This window comes from Struthio camelus, chromosome 1, assembly GCF_040807025.1.
Source record: "Struthio camelus isolate bStrCam1 chromosome 1, bStrCam1.hap1, whole genome shotgun sequence".
NCBI classification, from domain to species: Eukaryota; Metazoa; Chordata; class Aves; order Struthioniformes; family Struthionidae; genus Struthio; species Struthio camelus.
The window spans coordinates 98,350,377-98,372,864 of NC_090942.1; the positions used below are offsets into that span (position 1 = coordinate 98,350,377).

Consider the following 22,488-nt stretch of genomic DNA (forward strand, 5'->3'; position numbering starts at 1 on the left):
AATCCTTTAGGACAACTTATTAAACATCATGACCTTGCATTTAATTTTTCCCTTCTCTCAAGCTCTAGTCTAGGAGACTGAGTGGAAAACATCAGAACTAATGAGCTAACAACTTTTAACGACTTTATTATCAATAATAGAAAGGAACTGCCGTAACCCAAACCTTCCGCACATTCTTTTTGGCCATGAACTAGTAGACAAATGAAATATTTCACACAGTCCGGAGCGTCAGCTGGAGCCAGAACACATTAATAAGCTTTCTAAGTTCTGGCTATCACTGAAGTGCACTAGTCAGACACCACGAGTCTGCACAACACCGAGTTCCTTATATGGCAAGGCACTGACGTAATGCTCCATAGGCTTGGGGCACGCGAAGCGCCTATCTCTCATTGTTTAGTGCAACTGCTGGAATGCTCACATCTCTGATGCTACCGCGGAAAGCCTCGCACCATGCGGCAATAGCTGAACCGGGAGCTCTCTAGTCCAGCAACACCAGGTAAGACAGAGGGTGGGAAGAAAACCGCTTCTAGCAACCCCTGCTACTTCTGTCTTTTCCCTGTTACGATGGATACGGTTTTTTTTTTTTTTAAAGTCACTTCCAAAAAAAGGAGCGGGGATAAAAAACAAGAGGGGGGGAAAAAAAACCCTCACAACCCCAAATTGACACCAGGAGATCTAGAAGATGTCCTTTTACTGCAAGAATTAGAAACTATTTTAAATGATTCTTACAGAGCCAACAGATGAGCAATTTGTTTAACGTTAAAGAAGAAGGTAGTTATGAATTACACACACTTTCCAAATGGGTTGGATAAAATCATGACTGCATTTAAAGTTGTGGAAAGAGTCCAACTGTATTGTAATGTATTAGGTAGAGCTATTGCCTCACTCTATGCCATGTTTACATGCATATGCTACATATTAGCAGACATGTATGCACATATGTCTCTAAGCATTTAGTATACTTTTAAACAACTTTTACTGTAGTTTACAGAGGGACATACAAAGTGCCACAAACATTATTTTGCAATAAGATTATGCTATGTATGAAATAAACATTTGTAACTAGTTTAATTACTAACAAACTTTTCAACTCCTACACGCTGGTTCCCTCTTCTGTGTCTTGTGTGCAAGTGTCAAATCACAAGAGGACAGAACTGTCAGATTTGGCCAAAAAACTTTAAATGCTGGTCAAGCAAGTGATAAGGCTTTAAAAATCGGAGAAAATTCACTAGTCTCTCCGAGGCTGATTCTTGAAGATGTGGAACAGTACTGCAGTATTAACGCCAAGAAACTGAGAGTTGAAAGCAATTTTGAGGAGGCACTAAGCACCTTAGTGTGTTCATACTTCACATCTGCATCCTATGCAAAAGTACAGTGTTCTCTCACTTGATTAAGGACCAAACCCTATCAAATTCTTATTTATTAGGATAACTGCGGTTAAGTCAATTCTATGCTAGTTGCAGATGCTAACTACTAAGCACTGCTCTCCAGAGTCTTATATGCACTTTAAAATGTTATGAAAGTTAGACTTAAGACCTTCAAACTCAGGCTAACGCTTCTCAAACAGTAAAAAGACATGTTTTTGTTATATTTTTTAAGTTTCCCGTAATATGAAATGGGTATAAACTGGTAGCACAGTTAGCAGAAAAATTTCCGTTTGTTTTTTATTTTCTGCTTAAAGTCCTGCAAAATCCTTGTTCAGGTATATATTTAAGAAAAACTAAAAAGGGTACAATCATATGCATTGTTGTACTATCAAGCATGCACGGATTTAAAGACTAAGAACCAAAATACTATATATGATCATTTTCATCATTTTTTCCACTTTAAACAAAAAAATTAAGTCAGTATTTATTTTCAACACGGTTCTACAAACTTAAATATATATGGATATTCCATTTCAAAGATGAATCAGATATTTATGTTTGATTAACCTTGGCATTTAAATAAAGGTCATATCCACGTTTTCAAGATAACTTTTTCTTCCAATGAGCAAAGTTCACATTTCTATTGGTGCTTTCAGTTTGCCTGGTTACAGACTCAAAGAGAGGGCACTGTATTGATATATAGAGTGAAAAGAATCCCGGCAGCCAGAACAAATGGAAGTTTACATTAGAAAACAAATAGCCTGGATCAGTACCCTAAGCCCTTACAATGTCTTCTCCTTGCTATTCTGCCATGCCTGTAGACATGCAACCTACATCCCAGCATATAATCATTTATGAGGAAAGAGATCTAAAAATGGTTTACTACATGTCCTACGCCCAGTGGATTTAATAATTAGCTTAACAAATACATTGTCAAGGTATAAAGTGGAAATGTTAGCTACATTATGAAAAGATATGTTACAAACCAAAGTTAAGTAACAGACCTTCAAAAACTGTGTCTAAGGAGCAAGGGTAAGCTGAGTCAAAGGACTAAAACATACGCAACAGAAAACCTATTTATTTCATAAAGGCAATAACTGGAAATAGAAAGAAGCCCGCTGTTAGGTAAGAGACTTATTTCAGCTCTTCCAAATCCAACAAAGGAGGAGGGCAACATAAACCATTAATTACTGTTTCAGCGATATCCAAAGTACCGTTTGCACTGTGAATGCAGCTAGTCTAATGTGAATCATGACATCTATCAAAAGCTGAAAGAGCTCCATTTCCCACAGTCTGCCCTTCTCAGATCTAGAGGGAAGAGAGTCTTCACTTCATACTTAAAGGACCAATTTTCTTCTCATTGATACTGATAAAAGTCCAAGTCCAAGTAAGTACACTAAAGTATAATGATAAACATGCCTTGCTGCTTTTTGATCAGTATTACCTAGTCACAGCATAATACTCTACCTTCGTTTTATCACAGATTTCTTAATACACATTGAGAATATCTGATGTAGAGCAAGTAAAAGTTAAATGATCTTGAATCATTTAACAGTCAAAACACATAACGAAAAAGAATCATCGCATAATTCAGTGTTCAAAACCTGTATTTCTTCACTTAAATTTCTGTTTATAGTAACTTTTTACGATATCCAACATGAAGAGAAAGCATTTCAAGAACAAAGTATGTCCTTCAGGAAGGACAGTCAGCTTCCTATCAAACTGCACCGACCCTTTCCTCCTGCCCCATTACTTCCCTTCCCTTCACTGACAAATGCCGCCTCACTGGTTTCCCGTCATTGCTGACAGAAGCATTTATAGAGATCTTACCCTTAAGATCTATGAATATAACTTGCATCTATTTTATTTTCCCCATCAGTACTAGTAAAATCAAGTCATTACATGAATTGCTGAGTAAAAGCACTTGTGATAATTCATCACAGCTCAAGGTAAATAATATGCATTTGCCATTGTCGTGGGATTTAAAAAACAAAACAACAAACAAAAACGTGCCTTATTTTACTCCTAGCAAGTTTCCATTCTATGACAGTTCTTAAAAAGCTAGCACTTTCCTTTAGGAAAGATCCTTCATCAAGTGCGGTTGTGCATGGGAGAGGGAGCAGCCACTAGTCTTTCAGAACTCTCTGACAAGCCACTTCTCTCAAACCCTGGGTGTGGTGTCACCTGCACGCAGCTCATTAAAGAAGCAATTAAAGTACCCCATTAAAACATCTAAGTCAGATTCCTACAGAGTTTGTAATGTAGACAAACAGATCTTTGAAAACCATCCTATAAAATGTTAGTTCTGACTCATTAACAGTTTAGCCATTCATCTAGTATTGATGTGAACTTAGAAACTAGGTGTTACTACTAAAAATAAATTATTTTTAATTGCTTAGGTTTGTCTCTCCTTATTGAATAGGTTCTGCCATGGCATCCTTGAGACTCACATTGAGCCTTTTTGATGTGGCTGAAAGTTTAGGTTAGTTCAACTGTTCAGTACACTGTATTACTCAGCTCCAAATGGGTAAGAAGCACTGGTGGAAAAAAACAAAATCTAAATATAGTGCTCAGTCTTGTGCTTTAAGTGAAGTAATGGACATTTTGAGTCTTACCGCCTCTCAGTATGCTGTGCTGATTTTGAGGTGTGCTGTCTTTCTTGTCAATGAGACAAGAATCACTTTGATTGCGCTCCCAGGGCACCAGGATATCTGTAGGAAGTCAGTAACAGTACTCATACTGATTGGCCAATGGAGCACAGTCAGGTATTTACAACTTACGTTCCTCTAATGTTCAAAAATTCAGGGAAAGTATACTTGATTTTCTGTAGCAGTTTGTAGACTCTAGTTTAAAAGAGAACAAAACCAACACCTCCCAAAGCACTGTCTCCTCCCCGGAACAACAGGACTGAGAGGCAACAGCGAAGAGGGAAGAAAAGCAAGTGTTCATGAAATAAATTAATGCTAGCTTATTCAAGCTGAATGCACGCCCAGCAACGTTGTTATGTAACCCTCCTTTAATAATAAAATAATAAAGTTTAGGTATGAAAGCTCAAGCCAACCTGGCTAGATAACATTTCAACACAACTCAAAAGTCCTATAACCCCACTCATTCAGGTCCATAAATGCACACACTTTTTTCCTGTTGCAGAAGTCACTCCTTCTGCTACAGCTCATCCTGCATACCATGATGATGCTACACATCCCTTGTACTCAAGCTGGCCAGGAGACCTACTGCTGACCACCAGCAAGTGGCTGCTGAGGTAATTAAGCAGAACTCATGCTATTTTGCTTCACATTGCATATTCATAGAAGCTGAGCAACCGGAGTCCACAATAACCTAACTGCCTGTGCTTAAGCCAAAACAAACCTTTACAGAAGTACTTCAGATGGGGTATACAAAGCCCTGCCAGACAAGACTGAAAAAATCTCGATGCAAAAAAAGGAAACACTTTTAACCAAGGGGGGGGGGGGGGAATCTGATTACTAGAGGCTTTTTTGATCCTTGGAATATTTCATAAACAGACTACTTTTTAAATTAAAACAAACAAATCAACAAACAACAACCACCTTCCCTGATCCTGCAAGATGCTTTGTCCAGGATCATTCATATCCATTGGGACAAACAACATTTGATTTTCATGTTTATGTCTGTACAACACCCACACAGTAGAGATGAATCAAAATTGAAACTTTTAGGTGACGCCTTGATAAACCTCTCCTAGATTAAGGAAAAGAAATCTTACATATATTTCACAAATGTAAAACAATGCATGAATCAGATTTATTTGTCCTTTATAGGCTTCCAGAGGCCAGAGAAGATATAACAGCACTTGAGTCAAATTAAATGCTAAGTTTAAACTTTAAAGATCTGCTTTAGACCTAATATTCAAAGCAATTTCTTTCAAATTCATTGCAAGAGAGTAGTTTTTAAACTTTTTATTTTGAAAAGTTTTATCTAATGTTTGCAGATCAACTATTTCAATGAGTGCATACAGAGAGATGAAAAATTAAGAAAAAAAACCCTGAAATTAAGCAGCATGTTGCAGCTACCGTGAGGGAGGGGGGAAAAAAAAAGAGAGAAGATTGGCTGTTTAAAAATGGAAATGCACTCATAAAACTCACATTTTAATTCTATGATAGATTTCAAATTCATGGACAAAAACATCTTAAAGAAATTATAAGCTGGCTTAGTTCCATCAATATTTTTGGATTTATCAATCTTCTGGTAAAAATTCCATAAATTTCAGTTATGGGGTCAAACTGTGAGGAAAATTAGGAAATTTTATCACTAACAAGTTTGGCTAGAGATCACCTGCAACTGAACATGCACAATGTCATCCATCACATTCCTAAACATAATTCTATTTTAATTAGCTATGCAGAGATTTTACAGAAGACGCCTAATAAATTCCACAGTTTTTTAGTTTTCAACTGAAAAACACTTCCCTCAGTCAAGCACTTTCTCAGCTTCAGTAGAATCATTCTATGTTAGATTCTGTCATAGAAAAGAAGAAAGGGAATTAAGTGAACCTAATTTCTTCTTTAAAATCTGGTCACCTGAACCTGAGTTCCACATATGGGGCAGCTAACCCCTGACCTAAGTATCTCAAATCCAGTACTGATCATATCTGCAAGCTATACAGAAACTGGGTCCTCAGACTGCTAATAATGACTTTATACAGGAAAGTGGGGAAAAAATGCAATTTGCTAATGCTCAAAGACGAAACATTTTTCTTAACTTGCAAAATAGTGCCATATATTCTTTTATGGAAAATCTTTTCTCTAGGAACCCATGCCATTCCCAAATAAAATACTCAGTTGGCTTCAGTGAAATGACCACCAAGAACCTTGGCAGGCTACAAACTTCTCCTAAAATATGTGTTTCAGAAAACATGTCTAACACGTAATAGCGGTATGCACATTTGCACGTGTATGTCTAAGTGGAGCAGGGGGATAAAAACCCTCCAAAGCCAAGTAATCAAATACAGCTTCTATATAGGCTAATCCAAGACAGACAGAATAGACTGCCTAGATTTGCTGGTGGTGAGGGGAGGAGAGTTAGGCTCATGCCAGAAGGTGCCCCCTTGATTCTCTTTGGGAAAACAGCTGACAACAACGGACAAGAACCTTCAGCTTATACATTTTGCTCACCCTTCTTAAGGAGGAGAGATGAAAACATAACACAATATGCAAATGAGCAACCACTTTAGAAAGCATCTGGCTTGCTATTGCTTTGTTCCCATCCTCTGCTACAAATCTAGACCATTACTGCCATCTCTGAAAACACTAAAATTCTCCTATTCTAATCAGGTTCAACTGAAAAAAAAAAAAAAATCAGATTTTGACAAGGTTAACATTTTATAACCTGTCCATGAACCTTTCTGATATACTGAGGCTATAGTTAACCTATTAGCCAGTCAGATAATGGTGCCTTTTTATTCTCATCATTTGAGATCAGTTTTTAAATTCACAATAAAAGCTAAAATACATTACATCAGAAACACACTGTACATGAAAGCATACCACAGAACCTTCATGTTTTAGAGAGGCATCTGAAAATAGGGAAATACAACCTAAACATCATAGATTATCAGCCAAGAGGCAAGAGAAGAGATCAAATATGGCATGTAGCCAAATGCCCTTCAGCCACATAACGATACCAAGTTATAAATCAATTTGGGGGGTAATAATGAGGTAGAGAATGTTGAACTTAACGAACAGTTGTTTGAAGAACAGTGAACACTTTCAGTCTGAAAGCCTTATGGAGGGGCAAGGGAAACATACATGCATACGACCCTCCCCTTTCTAAAAAAGCCTTTTTCTGTGATAGCTTTTGAAAGGCAAAGACAGCAAATTGGAAACCAACTAATGATGGGAAAAGCAAGGATCTCTTTAGGCTTTAGGAAGAATGTCCGGACGAACTTCAAAATGGTTTAAGAAACCACTGGTCACAGAATAACTAGAACTAGTTAGAATCTACTTTTTCATCCTAAAAATTTAGGGTTTTTTCCCCAGAAATAAAGAAACATCTATTTTCCAAAGCAAGCAACAGTTACTGCTGCTGCAAACACATACAAGTAGCTTAAAAAAAAAAAAAAAAGCTGATTCTAGAACCAAGCTATTGTTGACATTTTGAATGTACACATGACTAAAAGATCCAATTTTATGCTTAAGCATAACATTTGACCTTTAATATAGTGAGCCATCAAGGCCACAGTAGAATGAAAAACCTTACTTCAACACACCATAATCCATAGATCTGACAGTAAAAAACATGTTCTTTAGTTAAACAGTTCATCAGAGCTGTTTAAGTAAAGAGCTTACTCTATTCAGTAATGAAAAGGTGTTATTTAAGTGTATGATTTAAAACTCTACAGTAAACCTTGGTTAGAATTATAAACATTTAAAAAATTTCAAACTTTTATCAGTAACTCTTGGCTGTAGCTTCCCACCCTGTAGTCTAAAAACAACGCATTAGTCCTCCTGAAGAGGATCAGTTTGGAGCAACCATGACAACTTAAATCCTGAACAAGAGCACCTACACAGAGCTTTAACATGCTTTAACAGACATGCATTGGCTTTGCACCTTCAGATGATTCACCAAGTGTTCCCAGGCCAACGTGGCCTGAGGTCTTACTGAGACAAGAGAAAACACAGTTGCCAAACATCCTGTGCTTCAAGTCCCAACATATTCACATTTAGGAGACGTACAGCAAGATATGTAGCAGGATTAGGACAAAAATTAAGAAAGTGAATTATTTCCCAGGTAGCAAAGTCCCCAGAACTACAGGGCTTCCAATACAGAGGATTGCACCCAAAAGCAATTTGTAATCTGTGGGAAATAGTTTTAATTCAATTTCTGAAGATCACATACTGGAATGGGGGAAACTAACCACATTCTTCACCACTTGTAGCTTCAAAGTTGTCTTGAATAGTTAACCGCTCTGTAATCATTGCCACAATCGCCCTTTCGCTTGTGCCTTGTAAAAGGAAATATTGGCAAAGTCCATTTTAGAGAAATCTGAGGCGCTCACATTGTCAGATGTGCAGGGAAAAGGATGCATATTTTGCCTCACAGTAACATTTCTGATATAATTGCTCTTATTACTTCTAATCTCGGCTACTAGAAAGAGTTGCAACTACGTAAGCACTCCCAATTATACTAAAGTCTTCTGTTTATTTGGAAAGCCTCAACTACATTGCTTCACGCAACTTTGCATCAAGAAACTTCAAATGTCTTAAGTTAAATTGGCAGTAAGAATTACGGTTTATTTTTTCTTTCATGAAAAGAATGGGGAGCCACCCCAGCCCAATCTACAAACACCCATATTTATTATATACATACACAGAGCTACTTTGTGAAGTACACCGGAAGAGACCTCCTTTTATATCAGGATGTAATCTGTATATAATACAGATTTTATGCATACAAAAATGATCTCAAGAAGCCAAGTAGGGAGGGATAACGCAGGGATGTCATTCCTGCGTGAAGTCTGTTTAATTGGTTTTTTTAACCACCTCCCCATCCCACAAAACAAAGGTAAACCTGCCGTCTTCCCATACAGTCCTGAAGTACCTTTACCATTTATCTTACAATGTTTAATCTAAACTTTCTAATTGCAGTCTAAGCACATTAATTCATGTCACTCGCATCAATGCGATTGGAGAACATACTACAATTTGCCGCCAACTTCCACCTGTCTAAAAGACAGTGGCCACTGTATTACTGAGCAGTTTATCCAGCACTGGTAGCAGCTGGAAGGGTGCCTTGGGTTCAACAGAGGACGCACGCACGGCAGTATGGAAAGTTCTGGGTTTTGCCACTGCTGATGACCAGTAACATACAAATAAGGCCACAGTCAGCTAAAGAGATAGGCACAGTGCCTATTCTGCCCATGGATGAAAATGTGGCCCCAGACATTTATTTCTATATAAAATGTGTGTTAAAATTGTTTTAGAGCACATCCAGTTCCTGTAAATGTTGTGGGAAAATGACATTTATGACTAACCAGTCTCCTCTGAGTAACAGGACGTGTTATTCTTGGCAAAGTGCCATTTTCAGTCATACCAAAAATATTAACTAATTGAAGCAAAAAAAGAAAAAAAAATAGTATGAATTGGGTATCTGCAGACTTATGCCCAGTTCTGGTCATAAGCAGCATAGGTCCAGGTAAATCAGATACCAGAAGAGCACCCATTTCCTCCACCTCCCCAGAAAAGGCATCTGTAAAACCCTGAACCTACGCAGTACGACGTTGTGCAAAGAAAGAAAACAATCAAATTATAGGCAGAAATTATCCACTGAAATTGCTTAGCGTTAACAAACGTCAGATTGTTGTCTTAAACTGAAAAAACGTGAAAAGATGACTTAAACGGTTACAAACTTATCAGAGGGAGCTGAAGCAATCGTTTCAGGACAGCAGGTTTCCCCAGGAAGATCTCATTCAGAACTTCCACAAACACCTCACATCAGTCGCTCGAGTGATGCTGATTAGATACCTAAGACGAAAATTCAGCTCTGAGACTATCAGGCTTCTATCAGCATGAAACACAACATGGCAGTATTAACTAGGTAGTATTTACCTCATACAACCTATGGGGCAACCAGCGCTTGTTGCAGCCTTACCAAAAGTTTTCAGGGGAGCTTGGACAAACTGTAAGAGAAATAGACAGGCAGAGCTCCAAAAGACAGTTTTCTAAGAGTCTTAAATTAGCTCCTGCTACAATTTTTCACTCGCCAGTTGCCTTCAGTGGCACTGATACTTCATACAGAGAATGCAAATACTTCCACCTGCCCATGGGAAAAAAAAAAAGAAGGACAAACACTGCCCTTGTTTATCTCCATAGTTCCGAGTGTTTTATAATGCTGGTGATTTTAATAACAGCTCAACAACATGCAGTCAAGAAAGAACGTTCTAGCAGTAATGCTGAAAGCACACATTTAAAATAAACAAAGCTCGAGTTCATAAAGATGCACGAACTCTCTTATCAATTTAACTTGTTTATAATGCAATCATTTTGATGATGGTGCACCTTCTCTTAGAATTCACAAACGCTAAAAATCAACAGTTACCTTGACTTACTTTGAATAGTAACCACACCATTAAAGCCTCTCTTGGTTCATATTAACTCCCCAAATAATGTTTCAGCAAGTCAACGTTGCTTTTCCCTTTTAATAAATATGAAGTTGAGGCACAAAATTTTACTTGTTCAAGCTAAAGAGGAGACAAAAGCAGGATCTGGATTAGAAACAGAGATGTTTTGCCTCAGTCTTGTTGCTTTGACCCCCATACCACATCTCTTGTGGTTCATCTTTCCATTTCCTTCTGAAAGCTTTCCATCTGCAAAACTATAATTTCCTGGCTGACGTAAATTTGAAGAGTTCCAAATTCTGGTGTTGCATCTGAAATTACTTGCTTTATTTCTGACTTTACAGACAGCTTGCTTGGAGGGGAAAAAAAGACAAAAAAAGAAAAAAGAAGAGAAAAGAAAGAGAGAGAGAGAGAGAAAGAAATGCACTATGGTAGCATGAGAAAAAAATCTCAAATTATTAACCAACAGAACCCAAATCTCATTCAGGTGAGCCCTTTAAGTTATAGATACATTTAGATTCAGAATAAAAGGGGATTAACATTCACACTGCAGGCACAATTATATGCCCTTGAAATGCCAACAGTAATAGATAATAACATCAAAGAACACCTGAAACAGCTGTTAAAGATAGAAAGAAGGAAGGAAAAAGAGAAATATATCTCAGAAACATATCACATCAGAATAATATAGCTCATGAATCACAGTGCCATGTTTTCAAGTAGTAGGAGGTTTTTTGTTTTTTTTTTTGTTTTGTTAAGGTCAGCCCCAAGTAAAGCTCATTATTATTGTGGTCTTGTCAGGACAGAGCTCATTTACAATCATGTTTTTCAGGATATGTAGTCAAGAGAGGAAGACATAAAAAAACCACACCCCCCCACGGAAAACTGGCAACAGTCTAACAGGGTAGCAGCGTCTTACCTCCCATCTAAAAACCTCGCCTCTTCCTATTATAATCTCGGGTGTTACAGATGGCTAGCATTACAAGCTTAAAAACGAACTGCCAAAAGTAATTAAGAACTATTACCTTGCACATTTGAACAGTTATTGCCACAGAACGGGTTAACACTTTTGTACAAGGCTTTTGTTTTGACAGGTGATTTCCAATGAACATCTACATATGAAAAGAACTGTAGCTGATAAAATAATTTTTTTATCTTGAATTCTTAAACTGAGGTTTCATGATAGGCTAAACCTGAATTTTAGTGCTGGATTAAAATGACTCTGGCCAGATATGATTGTTGATTCAGTCTTAAACTTAAATTCACCAGTATAAATGCATTAAAATTTTCAGTGTGATTTATTGCCAGCAAAGCTAATGTTGGATTTGGTAACATGTGTGAGCACCACTACAGGTATCCTACCAGCAGGATTTTACAACAACACTGATTGCAACCATGATTTCACAATTACTGTTACCATTAGAGACTAATTTGTTTTTAAAAGATCCTTCCATATAAGTTTACTCAGCATCACAACTAAATACATCTGGTTATCCATTTTAAATTTTGCCCAAGTCAACCCAAAACTGGCAGCACCACTCACCACATATAATTTTTATGAAGACTTGCAAAGCAAGTCAGCATTATAAACATCAGATAAAACAACGATTATACTCCACAGGCTAGCAGGGAGGGACGAGCAGAACTCATAGCCCCATCACTAACAGTCTTCACACTATAAAATAAATTTCCTTAACAAGAAATTTGCCTTAAAACACACTGTGTCTTGCAGCTGGGATACCCTTTGCACAGATTTGCATCCTAGTATAAACTAATGATTTAAGATATACATACATAAACAATATACTGGAAAACAAATTTTAAAATGAAGTGTTAGTATTCTGTTGGGAAGCGCTGACTGATTCAGATAAAGCCAACAGATTACACAACAGCTACGGTATGCTATTGCTGCTGTAATTTGAAAGGCTTTTGACTTTCTTTATGACGGGGAAAAAAAAAGAAGCATCAATAAAGATAATAAAAAGACATACAAAGGCCATAACATATGTCTTCATCAAGAGGATACATCAGTAAGTACAATTATAGGCAAAAGGGGGAGGGAGGAAGCATAGACGCTCCAAGACCAGAAACCCAAATTAGCAAACCCAAATTTTACTGCCACAAACTGTGGAAGGCAAGAGACAGATGCCTTTCTTCTGAAAATAAATACTTGACTTTATTGGTGTCAAAAATTAGACCAACTTGCAGGATTTACCAGAAATGATGAAGCATGTTTCTTCTGTTATTAAAAGCCAGACCATGGCTTATTGCTTACTGAGAAGAAGGCCTCAGATGAAGAGTCATGACTTCATCTACATTTAAAAGCTTTCAGCTTAGTTTTTTTTTATTTGCATTGCACACGTCCAAAAACTTTAGAAACAAATCTCCCTCATGTTACAACCTGTAGAGCCTCTACTAAGGCACGGCTTTCTTTAAGCAGGCTGTTGGGGGAGGGGGGAAAATGAGGAAGAGCACATAAACTAGATAAAGATACATATTTTTAAGATTTACAGAAACACTGTATATCATAAGCATTCAAAAGATCAGTCATTTCTGCAGAATGACCTGATACAAATCAGGATATTGATAAGGAAGATATTAAAATCTCCTCAATACTTTGGTGAGAGGAATGGTAAAAGTCCAGCTTTACAAACCAAGACTTATTTAACTCACACCCTTAAAGAACTCAGCCTTTTCTAAAGTTAACATTACACGATTGCTTTAAAAAACAAAAAAACAAAATACAACTTTGTTCTTATTAATCTAAAAAAATGATCAATTCTAGAACAAATTCCAAAATTAAAAATGAACAAGGATCTTGCAATCTCAGTCTCCCATGCTTTCTTTAGCTTCCCTGAAGCTCAAGGGAAAAGCCGCTCCCCTATAAGCCTATTAAAACACAAATTAAACAATATCAATGTGATACAGGTCCTTAGGACAATGGAAAATCCCACTTAAAAATAAAGAGATATCACATGACACCAGAAAGACAATGGGCTGTTTTGGGTGTCTTGTAGGGAGCACAGTCATATATTGCTAAACATAACTTGGTGCTGCTGAACCAATGAGCATTTGAAAAAAAATCTGGAAAACAAGACAGCATGCTTGAATACATGGCATCGACGCTAAGAAGCTGTATAGCATATATACTGAAAAAAGCAATTATGGTGAACAGAGGAGAGCTGATGATGACAAATATGATTTCTTTAAGGGGGGGGGGGGGAAGCAGGCAACTGGCATCGCAACCAAGTACGATAGTAAACCACAATAAATCAGTAATTTATAACAGAAGCTGTAAAGAAAAGGAGTAATAGGACACTGCCCTGACTCTGTTTAACTAGCTAACATTTGTGTCCATAAAAACAGCTTGCAATGCCTGTTTTGGCTGGCCTGGATTCAGTAAGGGTTCTTTAGTCCCATGAAGGCAACTGCTTGGAATTATCTGAAAGTTTTGCCCAAGTGATATGCCTACCTCCGTCTAAAATGAAACTACAAGATCATGAAATTCAAATGGAAGTGAAAATAATAAAAATATCTTACTGGATAGGACAGTGCCCGTTCATCTTTTTTGACACCAATGTTTTTTTCTGTCCTCTGCACATGGTAAACTGGCTCTCTCAAATACAACATGTTTAGGTCATTCAAAGAGACCTGGCAGCTTAAAACTTTTCTTTTTCGAACAAACTTAGCTATGGTGCAGATACACGTCAGGCACAAACACAGCAATTCAAAAGTCACATTTGCGCTTTTCTTTTTCTCCTGTTTACATGGCCAGACTTCGTAACACATGAAGTAACCTTACTACTAGGTGAGGAGAAAGACCAATAGGTATTCAGTCTCCATCTTGTAATCCCATAAGAAATGATCCTGGACGCATGCTGTGGTCTGACTACAGAGATCACAGCAGGATCAAAAGCGAAATGCTTTTGATTCAAGACAAGTCTTTAATCTGTACAAAGCAAACTGAATATCCAGCATTCTTTCCCCCTCCACCACCCTAGTCAGTTTTACTTCCCGATTACCTCCTATTGCACTAAAATATTTCAGCTGGCATCTTCAAAAGAAAACTTAACAGTTGCTGTGACCTACAGAACCATGAAATGGGAATTCAGCTGCCAAAGGAAAAAAAAAAGAAAAAATTATCCTCCAAAAATAAAAGGACTCCCAACTGACTTCTTACCAAAAAAAAAAAAAAGAGAAAGAGAAGAAAAAATTCAATCTCACCTCTGTCCAAGAAATTAGTTCACTACAGTTGAGGGAATTTTCTGCATAGGACTATCAAAAGCAAGTGGAAAACATTTAACTACACATGACACACACCAAAAAAAAAAAAAAAACCCAACCCCCCCCTCCAAAAAACAACTATGCTCAGTATGCTGCCTTTTTCCTTCTTAGATTAAAGCATATGAAAATCCTTTAACTCCCAGCTTCTGAGTTATGCTTCTTAACCTAACTGAACATCACTGAAGTGATTTTATAGAAGTATTCTTGCAAAAGAAAACAGATTTAAGGGGTTAGTAATGTTTGCTTTTATTCTTGTTTGACTTTTAGAATTCCATTTTATGGTTTGAATGAAGCAAACATTTTAAATACCCTAAACTTCTTTGGAATAACCAAAGAAACAGAATCTCTCGAAAATCCTTCTTGGGTTATGCAACGATGCAGGTCAGATACCAATAAATTTAGGTACTTTTGTTCAAATAACTCTTGCAAAAAAGACTTGATTGGAACTTAGTTTAGACTACCTCACTCACGCACTAAATCTGGGCCAGAATCTTGAGTGCTTTGCTGAACCAAGACTTTAATGAGCATTCCAGATAGCTTGGGAAATGAAGCCATAGAGAAAAAAATAAAAACAAAATAAAAGAAGAAAGAAAATACAAACTGCACATACACAGGATGCTCACTGGAAGAACTTCCAGGATTGTTCAACTGATTTTTTTTTTTTTTTAACTATTTGATTTGCATCCTAAAACATTACATAAAATCCTTCTGAGAATTAGAACTGTTGGTTATTATTTGTCCAAAAAATTTTCTTTCTAAAGCAATTAAAGGGACAACTGAAGTTGGATCATTATAGTTTCATTTGGCCAAACAGAAATCAACTAGTTAATATGATGCTGAGTAATATATTGATTAATTTAGGTATTAGTTACCTCAGCTAAAAGTGCCTTACCAAAATAAATTACAGTGAAGGAAGCTAAAATAAAATAAAATAGACTCAGACTTATTAGCATTTAACAGCATTATTATAAGATGCCTAACTTCATGCACAAGCAAAAACTGAGTTCATTCCAAATGAAATTGTTAGTTATGCTTCTGTTATGGTTTTATATCTATGGCAACAGTAAATCATCAATTGCACTTCACTACTAAAGCATTCAGAGACAAGGGTGGGGAGGGAAGAGAGATTTTTACACAAAAAAGAACTCAAAGTGAAACTAACATTAAAAAGAGGACAAAAATCTATATACCAACAACACAGTAAAAAGCTGGCTTTGAAGATTATGCAGTCTTTTCCCTACGTATTTGCTCTGTCAAAGAGCAACATTCCTTCAAGCTCATTTCACAAACCTCTCCCTCTCCATTTACACTTTTCCATGTCTATTTTTGCCATTATATTAATTGACTGTTTTAAAGAATTTGGGGCTGCATACAGTCTTTCAAAATCAACTCAGTTTATTTTACTTCTCATGCCACTAATTTTTCACGAAAAGCATTTCATTACATCCAATATAGTGCAACTAAAATAGTGTGGGGATGATAAAGGTGTCTAAGAGGTTTCATAACCATAAACTTCTACCTAGTATCAGCGTTAAACCAGATAGGTCCGATGGACAGTTGTAGAGTGGCAGGAACTTCCTCTCACACTGCAGGAAGACTACAACGCTGCCAAGTGGATGCTGCTGAGGCAGCCCATTAAATCCCCAGAAATATATGCCTCCAGTCAGTCAACAGCTAATAAACAACTGTGCAAAGGAGGCCATTATCTAAGCTCTTCTTGAACTAAAAGGAAAGTTGCTACAAGACCTTGTCAGTGGGAGACTGTAAAGATTTACCACTTGGACAAGGGCATCACGACCCTGAACAAAGACTAAAGTGGAACCAGGCATCTTATCTTTCTGCAGCAATTTCCAGAGGCATTATATTTCCGGAGGGGGGCGCTCAGCTAATATGTGCCCAAACAGCCACTTTGTGTAGATACAGTCCTGATATGCATTTCCTTCCCCCCCCCCCCCCCCGCCAATCCACACATCTAGATAGAAATCACGCAACACTGAAAATACAGATTCTCATACTTTTCTATTATTTCAATCTAGCACTTTTCTTTAATGTGGAAAAAATCTAAATGAAAGGAGGCAGATGTGCTGGCCAAACCTAATGATACCTCATTTCCACCACACAAAGAACCTAATTATTTGAGATATTTGGAGGTTTCTTAGGATCTTACATGAACAAATGCACAATCTTACCTCCAAGTCTCTAGCAAATTAAATATGTTGCATCTCCATAAAGACTGAGTAGTAAAATAAACCGGAAAAACTAATTTTAGGAAAACACTATGAAAAGCTTCAAAAGTCATAGGAAGCAGGGTTATACTCAAGTACATTTTCAAGTTTTGGACATAAGACGAACTCTGAGCTTCACAGACAAGCAAGAAGTTTGGTCTTTTCTTAAGCTCAAAAAGTACAATCCAATTTCTGTTTTATCTGCTGATAGCAGATTTTTTTGTGATACAAGATGACACGGCCTGCATTTCCACTGAGAGCTGACTCACTCACCTGCAGTGTTTAGTTTTGCTCGGATGCCTTGTTCAGAAATTGACCTTTTTTTTCAGCCAACCTGTCTAAGCGTGGGCATATTTTCTTCATTTTTTAACATTTCTAAGGTTTACATTGTAAAACATTGGGATGCTCTAAAAGAAACAAAGACAGTAGGAGGTTTATAATGCTGTAAACTATACCTGCCCCTAAGGGCTGCACTGATTTAATTGTGCCTATTTCTCAACCAGCATGATAACCACATTTCTAAAAGAGTTCTGCATGTACACACCTGGCCTTAATAGAGAGCCCAGATCAGGGTTAAGTGCAGGATATTCAGAAAGCTGTGTTTCACTCTCAACTGTCAGAAGCAGCAAGTTAAAGATACATAACTACTGGAGGTTTTAAGTCTATATGACCATACTGAACTGTCCATTACAAAATAACTTTTAAATGGAAAGGTAAGGTCTGACGCTACAAGGACACACCTGCTTACAGTTACAAGCGTAAGTGGTTGTTCATGCACATCTAGCAGAGATGTCATAGTATTTCAAGTGCGCTTTAGAATGTCCACTAAAATGGCTACAAAATACAATCTTATTTTTCCCCCTCAGATTGAAAAAGCTTCTTGAACAAGAAACAGCGTACCAGGCAAAAAAAGAGAAGGAAAGCAATAAGAAAATAGCTAAACTGAAAGAAGAGCTGACTAAACTGAAGTCCTTTGCTTTAACGGTGGTGGATGAACAGCAAAGACTTACTGAGCAGCTGAATCGACAAAGTCAAAAAATTCAAGAATTAACCACTTCTGCAGAACAAGCACATGAGAAACTCGCTTCTGCAGAAGCAAAAGCTCAAGAAGAGGAGCAGCGAGCCAGCAGGCTGGAGGCCGAACTGCAAGCCCAAAGCAGTAAGATTTCCCAAGATCAAGAAGCAATGATGGCCAAACTAACTAATGAAGACAGTCAGAATCGTCAACTCCGGTTAAAACTAACTGCACTGAGCCGACAAATCGACGACCTGGAGGAGACCAATAAATCTCTACGAAAAGCAGAAGAAGAACTGCAAGAACTAAGGGATAAGATAAATAAGGGAGAGTGTGGAAACTCCACACTTATGTCCGAAGTAGAAGAACTACGGAAACGACTCCTGGAAATGGAAGGAAAAGATGAAGAGCTCATAAAAATGGAAGATCAGTGCAGAGAGCTTAATAAAAAATTAGAAAAAGAAGCAACACAGAGCAAGAACCTTAAAGGGGAAGTTGACAAACTCAACAAAAGAATTATGGAGCTGGAAAAACTAGAAGATGCTTTTAACAAGAGCAAACAAGAATGCTACTCCCTGAAATGTAACCTTGAAAGGGAAAAAATGCTAACAAAGCAGTTGTCCCATGAGCTGGATGGCTTAAAAGCTAGAGTTGGAGAACTTGAAGCAATTGAAAGTAAGTTAGAAAAAACTGAGTTTACACTTAAAGAAGATTTAACAAAGCTGAAAACTCTAACAGTGATGCTTGTGGATGAAAGAAAAACTATGGGTGAAAAAATAAAGCAAACAGAAGAAAAGCTGCAAGCTGCAACTTCTCAGCTTCAGGTAGAACAAAATAAAGTGACGTCCGTTACAGAAAAACTAATTGAGGAAAGTAAGAAGGCACTGAAATCAAAATCTGATGCAGAGGAAAAAGTGTCCAGTGTTACAAAGGAAAGAGATGAACTGAAAAACAAACTCAGAGCAGAAGAGGAGAAAGGAAGTGATCTTGTTTCCAAAGTGAATGTTCTAAAAAAAAGGCTTCAGTCACTGGAAGCTGTTGAAAAAGAATTTCTTAAAAATAAGCTTAAGGAAACTACTAAATCCAGCACCTCCCTACAGCATGAGAACAACAAAATCAAAGAGCTTTCCCAAGAAGTTGAGAGGCTTAAACAGAAGCTGAAAGAAATGAAGGCCATAGAAGATGATCTCATGAAAACTGAAGATGAATTTGAGTCTCTAGAACGAAGATATGTCAATGAACGGGACAGAGCCAAGCTTCTATCAGAGGAACTAGAGGTTGTGAGGACGGAATTGGCTAGGTATAAATTAACAGAAAAGGCAGAGTCCAATCAGGAGCAGTGGCTTTTTAAGAAACTTAAAGAAGAAGAAGCTAAATCAAGTCACCTTTCCAGAGAAGTGGATGCACTGAAAGAGAAAGTTCATGAATACATGGCAACAGAAGACCTAATCTGTCACCTCCGAGGTGATCACACAGTTCTACAGAGGAAACTTATCCAGCAAGAAAACAAGAACAGGGAGTTAGCAAGAGAAATGGAAAGCCTCACAAAAGAATTAGAGAGGTACAGACGCTTCAGTAAGAGCCTCAGACCCAATCTCAATGGAAGGAGAATTTCTGACTTGCAGGTTTTTTCTAAAGAAGTCCAGACAGATCCAGCAGACAACGAACCACCCGACTACAAAACTCTCATGCCTTTAGAACGAGCAGTCATAAATGGGCAGCTGTACGAAGACAGCGATAGCGAGGACAAAGACAACAACGAAGAGGAACAGACAGCGTCTTTCAGAAGTAGCTCATCCATTGCAAATGCCGTTAACAAAAAATTATGGATCCCATGGATGAAGTCCAAAGAAAACCAACCTCAAAATGGAAAGATTCACACAAAGCAAAATGGAAACTGTGCACAGACTGGAGACCTAGTGCTAAGCCATACACCTGGTCAACCTCTTCACATAAAAGTAACTCCAGATCACGGACAGAACACAGCAACACTTGAAATAACGAGTCCTACAGCTGAAAGTCCTCACTCCTACACAAGTACAGCAGTTATACCCAACTGTGGCACTCCTAAGCAAAGAATAACCATTATTCAAAACGCCTCCTTAACACCTGTAAAATCAAAAGCAGCAGAAGGTTACATGAGCCCAGAGCAAGCCATTTCTCCTATTACTATGGCTACTTTTGCAAGATCTCAAACTCCTGAATCATGTGGTTCTTTAACTCCTGAGAGAACAATGTCCCCTTTGGCTCTACCAGGCTCAAGTTCTCAGGAACAAATACTCTCCTCAGAGCCTTTGGAAATTGGAGCCAAGCATGCTGTTTTTAGAGTATCTCCGGACAGGCAGTCATCATGGCAGTTTCAGAGATCTAACAGTACGGGATCAAGTGTAATAACTACTGAGGATAATAAAATCCACATCCATTTAGGAAGTCCTTATGTCCAAGCTCTTGCTAATTCCAAGCCCATCAGCCCTTGTACTCCAGTGCAAGATAACAGAACTCCAGCACTAGCTAATGGAATACCCAGTAAGCCCACCAATAAAATCACCAGCAGTATTACTATCACACCAACAGCCACTCCTCTCCCACGGCAATCACAAATTACAGTAAGTAATGTCTATAACTGACCCTCATCCATGCTGATACCCTTACCAGCAACCCATCCTGTTTTTCATCCCAGCAAGAATTATTTGGAACAGCCCCTTTACTTTGGGAGAGATCTGTGCATGAACTATACAACAGTATATGGAACTAACGTTAAGTTTTGCCTGCTTAGTGTTATCAAGCGTGCACTTACTGTATATCTTCTCATTGAAATACAGTTATGTAAAATATTTAGTCTTGCACTTGTATAAATGCATCTTTATGTATTTCCATTTTTTAAAATAACTCACATTATTTTACCAAGGCAAGTTGCAGTCAAAAGTATTTTAACATTACAAAAAACAGTAAATAATTGATTATTTTTCTCATTGCTTGCAGAACATTTTTATTCTTTGTGTTTTGATTTTTTTTTGCATGACAGAATTTGAATTAAGCCATAGCATTGCCTGCTAATTTCAGATAAGACTTGATTTATTATCTTCCCTGCTATTTCTCAACTCCTCCTAGCCCTCACACTTCAGACTACTTTTACAACACATACACTTAAAATTACATGTATGGCATCATATTTAAAGTTTATGATGCATAAATGGTATGTTCTAGAGCATAACCATTCCCCTTCCTCTCCACACCCCCCCCCCCCCCCAGTTTATAGCCAAATTCTTTCTTCACTTAAAACTCTTTTTATGTCTTCCTCTAAGACTTTTCTGTAACTCAATCAAATTCAGGAGCTTACATCACAAAATGATTCTCTCCTAATTAGACAAGTGTTTTTTTCCATTACAGCAGAAAAACTGCTACTGTTTAGGTACATTATAAAACTACTAACAGCAACGCTTACATGCCTAAGGATAACCCAGAAGAGTGGATTCACGCATAATATTCAGATTTCAGCTAAGCTTTTAGCCATCAGTCCAACATTCTGTACACACCTGACAGGTATATAGAAGAAGACAGACACTAGCAAATTGTGGTACACCTCTACATTTTTCATATAACAGGCAGAGAAAGTCTGCCAGGAGCATAAATAAGTAGACACAGACCAGCTCCCCAGTCAGGCAGAGTCCTCTAGGAGTACGGTAAACAGCAGCACCATACAATACAGACAAAATAGGTTAAGATATCTCAGGGACAGATATAGTATTAGTGCCTAAAATAAAGGTAAACATGCAAACAACTCTGAACCATTTATAGGTGTCAATCCTAACTTCCCAGTAAGTATTGCTAGTAGTGGACCAACTTCATTTTGAATGCGTTATAATAATCAGGCAAAAGATGTGAAGTGCACTTTCAAACGTGTCTCTTTTCAAAAGCTTGTTTTGCAAAAACACAGTTTGGAATGGCAGCTTCTTACTCTAAAAAGTTAAATGCCTATGTAGCTTATGCTTGTGGGGAAAACAAACAAACAAACAAAAACAAACCAAAAAAACCCAAACTTCATTATTAACACAGAAGTTTGCATGCAAGCAGAAGGTCAGTAAAAATGTATCTTCATTCTGCTTACGTTATCTACAGCAGAATCTGCTTACATTATCTAAAGCAAAAAATCATTTCTGCAGTATAATTCAACACCTGATTCAACAAAGGACTTCAGCACATGCTTTAACATGATAAAGGGACTCGTACAATTTTAAGTCCTTTGGTTGTACTGGAATCTAAATGATTACAACGGCAGGTAAAAACTCATTTTAGGAGGAGTAGTTTCTAGTGAAAAGTAAAACCCACCACCTATGCATACTGCATATGAGAAAAATCAAAAATGGGAAGAAAAAGTAGGGAAACTTTGGCTCCTACCAAGTGCAGCAAAAGTTACTGATCAAGATAGCAGCCATCACTCGGGCAAGTCACAATTATAAGAATAACTTCAGAGAATGCTAACTAGATGAACAAGCCACAAGT

General features: G+C 37.6%; 2 protein-coding genes across 12 annotated transcripts in view; one reads left to right on the plus strand and one right to left on the minus strand.

Moving 5' to 3' along the window:
• CMSS1 (cms1 ribosomal small subunit homolog) overlaps positions 1–22,488 on the minus strand; it is a 250,534-nt gene that overhangs the window by 209,362 nt on the left and 18,684 nt on the right. For 2 of the 4 annotated variants that reach the window (XM_068960359.1, XM_068960353.1), the window contains exon 2: positions 3,983–4,078. The exons of the other annotated variants lie outside the window; for them this stretch is intronic. In XM_068960359.1, coding sequence (XP_068816460.1) covers positions 3,983–4,078 — 96 coding nt within the window. The remainder of the gene's footprint in view (positions 1–3,982; positions 4,079–22,488) is intronic. 4 annotated transcript variants of the gene reach the window in all.
• Positions 1–22,488, plus strand: part of FILIP1L (filamin A interacting protein 1 like) — a 215,544-nt gene that overhangs the window by 175,959 nt on the left and 17,097 nt on the right. For all 8 annotated transcript variants that reach the window (XM_068960150.1, XM_068960135.1, XM_068960126.1 and 5 more), the window contains one exon: positions 17,837–20,591. In XM_068960150.1, coding sequence (XP_068816251.1) covers positions 17,837–20,591 — 2,755 coding nt within the window. The remainder of the gene's footprint in view (positions 1–17,836; positions 20,592–22,488) is intronic.